At 38.1% G+C, this 6,506-nt stretch overlaps 1 protein-coding gene across 1 annotated transcript in view; it reads right to left on the bottom strand.

Moving 5' to 3' along the window:
- ykt6 (YKT6 v-SNARE homolog (S. cerevisiae)) overlaps positions 1-4,517 on the bottom strand; it is a 6,901-nt gene extending 2,384 nt beyond the window's left edge. Inside the window, exons 1-6 of the mRNA XM_046035803.1 lie at positions 4,334-4,517; positions 3,791-3,953; positions 3,386-3,468; positions 2,518-2,618; positions 2,298-2,402; positions 1,902-1,967 (exon numbers count right to left, since the gene is read on the bottom strand). Of these exons, the coding sequence (XP_045891759.1) occupies positions 1,902-1,967; positions 2,298-2,402; positions 2,518-2,618; positions 3,386-3,468; positions 3,791-3,894 (459 nt within the window). The 5' untranslated portion in view covers positions 3,895-3,953; positions 4,334-4,517. The remainder of the gene's footprint in view (positions 1-1,901; positions 1,968-2,297; positions 2,403-2,517; positions 2,619-3,385; positions 3,469-3,790; positions 3,954-4,333) is intronic.
- Between the last annotated feature and the right edge of the window lie 1,989 nt (positions 4,518-6,506).

The following is a 6,506-nucleotide window of genomic DNA, read 5'->3' as shown; positions in this document are numbered from 1 at the left end:
TGGGGGGGGGGGGGGGGGGGGGGGGGGCTTGCCTTGTAGTGAGTTTCTGAATGGGCGAGTGGAGGCTATTGGCTTTAAATCAAGCATGCTGGCCGTTTTTCTACGACAGCTCCTTTTCCACCGTTGTTTGCAAACCAATAAATCACAAATACCACACGTCTCGCCGATATCCTTCTGAGATCATACGTCGGCATTAAATTTATTGCTCGGAAACAGCAGCCCGTGTGCAGCGGTGTGTTAACAGAGAACAGCTGATGGAGTTGTTGTTTTAAGTTTTCATCGGTCAGTAGGTTTATGCACAGAGCACAAGTCGGTCTCCTCTCCAAAACAAGCGGAAAATCTGATTACAGCAGGTAATAAAGCATGTTAAACATCACGTTCGTCCGACACTCTCGCGGACACAGACGTGAGTCTGGCCACCTGATCTGCAGCTCTTGTCGTCTGGAAATGTTTTAATAACATTCCAAACAGTCACGATTTTATTTTTGTGTTGCTTTCTCTGTGCTGGAGTTCTTTTAAGAGCTTTATGGCTTTATCCAGTTTGTTATTAAATTTGTAACAAACTTTATCTCAATTATACTCCCACACAAAAAAGCTGTTTTTAATGGTCAAGCGAAGCCTATAGTTTTTCATTATATTCCAATCAAATCTGATGTTCATTTACAAATTTTGCTCATGGATCGTGGTAAGTAAATAATAGTGCATCGCTTTGTACAGCATATAGTCAGCTGGTTAATTTGCCTAATCTTCGCAGGTCTTTAGACCACAGTGAAAACACACACGAAAAGAGATCTGGGGACTAAAAAGTCCCGGGTACTTTCGGTGGATAAGCGGCTTCTGTGTTTACATTCTTTCTGCTCAAACACAGTCAAAATGGATGGACATTTTTTTCCCCAAATGTCAGAGTTTAAATGTGAAAATGAAAACCATATTATGGTGTGCTTGCTGCTGTTTACCTTACCCCAGCCAGTGCGCTGCTTACCAGCATCGAAGGCTGGAGGGGTGGGGTTTTATTTTCGTTAGCCAACTTTTGAATTAAACCTCAAATTCATTTTTTTTTAGGTTTTTGAGATAGACTCATTAATTGGTGGTTGAACTTTCTTTATAGAGCGTTTACTGTATAATACACTGTGGTGAACTTAGTTTTTCTTGTGGACTGTAGGTAGGCTGACCTGATGATATTATATCATATTATTTAATGCCATAACTTGACTCAAATTATCTTTCTCATATTATTATAATTTGATATTTCCTCTCCACCATTGCTCATAATAATAATTCATGCATCACTTAATTTCATCATAACACAGGCCTGACCCACAAGAAAGATGTTATATGTATGTATGTTAATCTACCTAATATTGTGTTAGTCATACTATACACTGATTTATTGCTTGTCCGTTTTGAATAATACAGGAGGTAAAAAGCTTAAACATTTATTGCAATCGCAATATTGGTAAAAAAAATTAAAATAAATATCGCAAATAGATTACTTTCCAAAATCGTTCAGCCCTAAGCTATATACCGTTTTATTTTTTATGTTAAGTATACATTTAATTATCTCAAGTTCTGTGTGGGTAGCATGAAGGCACTACAAACTTTCTTTATACTACATTGATGTTCCAGGAATGTGGAGCCAAAATTTGGTTAATAAAACCAAAGCACTGAATACAGAATCTGGTCTGAAGAATTATTTTCCCCCCACTGTCGTTTATCGTGGCAGTTGTGGGGATGAGAACTTGGGGCTGCAAAGACACTTGCCCCTCTCAGTTTACTACTCTAAATGTGTGTGTGTTCTGCTATAATTTCAAACTAAAACTATTTCTCTCTAAGTGAGTAATGTGCATATAAATCAGCCTCTTGATGTAAGTGTTGGGCCTCAGCTTAGGGAGGTATTTTACCAAAATGATCTTTGTCTCATCCAGCTCTGCCTGCACTTTGGTCATTGCATCTGCTTCCCTGGGATTCTGGAGAGAAAAAAAAAGAAAACAAGCTGTCATGTACACTGCTATTCCATGCTAATCATTTGGCATTTTGTAAACAAGCCCTCTGATTGGCCACAAACAGATTAATGTATATAATTTTATGCTTCCATCTTTATGTTTACTTCAGAGCACTTTTCAATAGTATCTAGTAAACAGTATCAAATGACATAAGAAGTTTAGAAAATCTGACAACTATGAAGGCACACAGGTGAATCTAATATTGTTCTCAGTATACAAACATACTCTACTCATAATCACAGGCTATCAGGGTTTCCTTTGATATGTTTTCTGATAAACAGATGACAAACTGACCTGGTATTTAGAAAGGTGAATATCCAGAGCTTTGTAGTTTATGGTTTCAGGATTACCAGAGGGCCAATCTATACTGTCCACTTGCCTGGAGAACTCCTCTAATACCTTAAAAAAAAAAACAAACAAACAAACAAAAAAAAAACAGACAGCAACCTCAATATCAAAGTTGACAGCAAAGTGCAATAAGTATGTAGCTTTATTTACATGTTTTAGTACCCACCTTGTCTAGCAATGTGAAACAGACTCTCTGTGGGTATTCAGTATCTGCGATGACCACAGCACTCAGGCTGTCATTTCTGACATACACATGACACAGGTACTCTGAAAGAAAGAACAAGAAACTGTGTATGGTATGATCAAAACATCAAGTGTGATATAAAAGCCATTTCCTGGTCTTATAGTATGAATGAACCCAGAGCTACTTGGCGCACTTTAAGAAAAGCATAAAAACGGATAGATTTTCAAATACATGTTAGCACAATGTTTTCCATACAAAGACTGATATGCAATCATTGTCCACTGTGGCTGTGATTTTCTTTTTTATTATATAACAAAACATTAGCTTCATGAAACATGTTACATGTCTATAATTTTTTAAATAATAAAATGTAGCTTGCTTCATGCTGAGTGACCAAAAGGGGCGTTTGTGTGTTGCAAAACAAGGGACCAGGTGTATCTATGTTAGAGCAGCTAACAAAGACAAAGGGAGCAAGATCCTGGCTGACTTATTTCCTTAACCTGATTATATTTGTTCTGTTTTTTCAATAAAAATATTTAATATTTTAATTAAACAGTTGACAATTATGATACAATGGAAACAAAGGGAGGATGAGGGTATGACATGCAACAAGTCCCTGGCCAGAATTGAAGCAGTGATGTGGCTTGTTATATGAAGTACTTCTTAACCACTCGGCCACCAGGACAACACCCTTGTAAATATTAACTACGTGCTTCTGCTTCACATATTAACACCACAAAGTTACTTGACATTGAGTCAAATTAGGTAAAACCTGTGTTAAATTGAAATTAAGTTACCAAAAATGTAACTTATGAAAAACACAGACTGGGCTGAATCCGATCATTCTTACCTTGTTCTTTGACAGATGCACGGCTCCCTTTGGATGTCCGTTCAACAATCAAGGCACTGGTGAAGGTCATGAACTCTTGAACACTAAATAAAGAAAAACAATAATGTCACTGGTAGAAAAGTATCCCAGCATGATCAGGCAACATTACTTGTACTAAGCACTGTACTGTGACTTGTAATCAATTAAATTCAAATTGGCTTTATTGGCATGAATGTACAACAACAATATTGCCAAAGCATCATACAAACTACAACAACAATTATCAGATTTGCTTCAAAAACAAACCACCTGCCGTAAGACAGAGCACAATGTTAACGTTACTATTTACATACATACAGACAATGAGGACAAAAAAGATAAACACCAGTTAATATTCAGATGTTGGTTACATTCAGTCAGACCCACCTGGAGCGCTGAAAGAAGCTGAAGGAGGAGAGGTCAAAGGCCGCTTTGAGGAGGTTGGCTTTGGTCGCTCCTTTGTGGTGGATGCTGAGGCTGTAGAGCTTCATGTTAGCGCCGGATCAGTTCTGGTCAGTCACAGCAGATAAGATCACACAGCCCTGATGATCTAATTTGGAAGATGACACAGGCAAAATCACATGAGAGCGTTATCCCTTCTCTCGCTCCCCTGCTAACAATAACGCAGCTAAAGAAACTTGGGTGAAGTAACGTTACAGCTGACTAGCTGCTAGCTTCCAGTGAAAGTATATGCTTTATGATCAACTACCAAGCTAACAGAGTGCGGTTAGCCACGCTCCGTTTAAGTAAATATTTTTCTCCAACAGAACACAAACTAGTTAACTGGCAGTAAGTCGTACACACTTACCACCGACAGGTTTATTATATGAATAGTTTAAATGGTTTAACGTTAAAGCTTGTAACGCTAACGTTACTGCTAGCTACATAACGTTATGCTATCGGGTCTTCGTGAGGCCTCAGCTAACTTACCACACAAATCAGCTGTATGTTTGATTCCAGTCAAAACAACCAAATAAACTTTTTTTCACATAAACTAAAAATCAGACAGCAGACGTGCAGAGACCTAATCACAAGACAGTTAACGCTAACTAAACAGTTTTCAGTAAGCAGCTAAGTGACCAATCACCACGTCACGTCACGACACCCAAACGGTCCAACGGGATGTTTGCACCGGGGGAAACAAACACGCCGCTATATTCATAGTTCCGACAAGATATTGCGCTTCAAATAATATTCAACTCGAGACGGATAGTTAACTAAATAGAATGGGGTTTGAAGGAAGGATTTATAACTGGATACTAGACTTTTTAACAGATAGGAAAATTAGAGTAAAGGTTGGATCAGAAATTTCTACAGAGTTTAAGGTAAATAATGGCATTCCCCAGTGGAGCGCAATTAGCCCTATATTATTCAACATTATGATTAATGATATATTTTCAGATTTAGATGGACACATCAAATCAGCGTTATATGCAGATGATGGGGCCATATGGATGAGAGGAAGAAATGAGACATATGTGTTAGAGAACATTAGGAAAGCAATAGGGAAAGTAGAGAAGTGGTCATTCAAGTGGGGATTTAAAATATCAACAAGCAAATCCTGTTATATGGTGTTCACAAACAAGCGAAAGTGTCATGTAGAAAAGCTTTTTCTATATCAGCAGCCAATGGAAAAAGTAAATGAATTTAAGTATTTGGGATTGTGGTTTGATAGTAAGTACACATGGAAAACACACATAAAGCAATTGGAAACTAAATGGAAACAAGTTATTACTTTACTGAGAGCAGTGGCGGGATGCGACTGGGGTGCAGATAAACAGTCACTAATTGACATATATAGAGCATGCATGAGGTCATCAATAGATTATGGTTGCATAGTATATGATGCAGCAGCAAAAACAACATTGGAAAACATTAATAAATTACAATACAGAGCCTTACGGATATGCATTGGAGCCATTAAGACAACTCCCATTAACACAATACTCATAGAAGCTGGAGAGACACCACTGGAGTTAAGAAGAGAGAAACTTTTGGGTCAGATTGAAAGGGAGTGGGAAAGAAAACCCTGCAAAGGAGATAAAGGATTGTTGGGAATATTTCAAGTTTCGGGGGCATGGGTTTGGATGGACAAGGGGGAAAAGAGAGTCAGGGAATACGGAATGGAAGCATTAGATTTCACCACAACCAACCCAGTCAGTAACAATCCACCTTGGCTCTATCCAGATAGAGGAAGTGGGAATACGGACAAGCAGCTATCTGAGAAACAGTTTCCATAATTATCTAAAAATCTATACAGATGGATCTAAAAACAAACAGGAATGTGTGGGAATTGGAATACATATACCAGAATTCAAAATAAATATCTCAAAATGATTATCAGGTAGGCTATCTGTATATACAGCAGAAATAGTGGCAGTCATTATAGCATTATAGTGGGTTGAAGAGGTCAGACCTGATAGGGTGATATTATGCACAGATTCCTTAGCAGTTATTAAAAGCATTCAGTCAATGACATCTGGCAGAGAAGAGCTATTGATAGAAATGTTTCACAGCTTATTAAGATTACATCGGGGAGGGATAGATGTTCAGTTTTGCTGGGTGCCAGCTCATGAGGGAGTAAATGGAAATGAGATTGCAGACAAACTAGCAAAAGAGGCATTACAAAAGGAAATAACAGTTCAAATACCTCTAGGAAAAGGAGAAGGAAAAACAGCCATTAAGAAGAAAGGTACTGAAATATGGCAGAAATGGTGGGAGGAAGACGGGAAAGGAAGTAGTTACTTTAAAATACAAAAGTCTGTCAGTAATAAAAATTATAGCGAAAGGAGCAGGCGGGAGGAAATTATAATGACAAGACTAAGAGTAGATCACACAGGACTGAATGGCACCTTGTTTTTATAGGGGAAAAGGAATAGTGAAAAGTGTGAAAACTGTGGGGTTAAAGAAAATGTTGAACATATCATTTTGCACTGCATATTGTTTGAGTTGGAAAGACAGATATTTCAAGATAGGGTTCAGGAAGCAGGGCAGGAATGGAATCTGATGGGTGTAGTGGGAACAGAAGGAGAAGAAAAGGGTATAAGAATCACCAGGAAGGCATTATTTAAATTTCTTAAAGACACTGGGTTGGTGAACAGAA

This window comes from Micropterus dolomieu, linkage group LG21 (assembly GCF_021292245.1).
Source record: "Micropterus dolomieu isolate WLL.071019.BEF.003 ecotype Adirondacks linkage group LG21, ASM2129224v1, whole genome shotgun sequence".
Lineage (NCBI taxonomy): Eukaryota > Metazoa > Chordata > Actinopteri > Centrarchiformes > Centrarchidae > Micropterus > Micropterus dolomieu.
The sequence above is the reverse complement of the archived record's forward strand: the minus strand, read 5'-3'. Positions and strand labels throughout refer to the sequence as shown.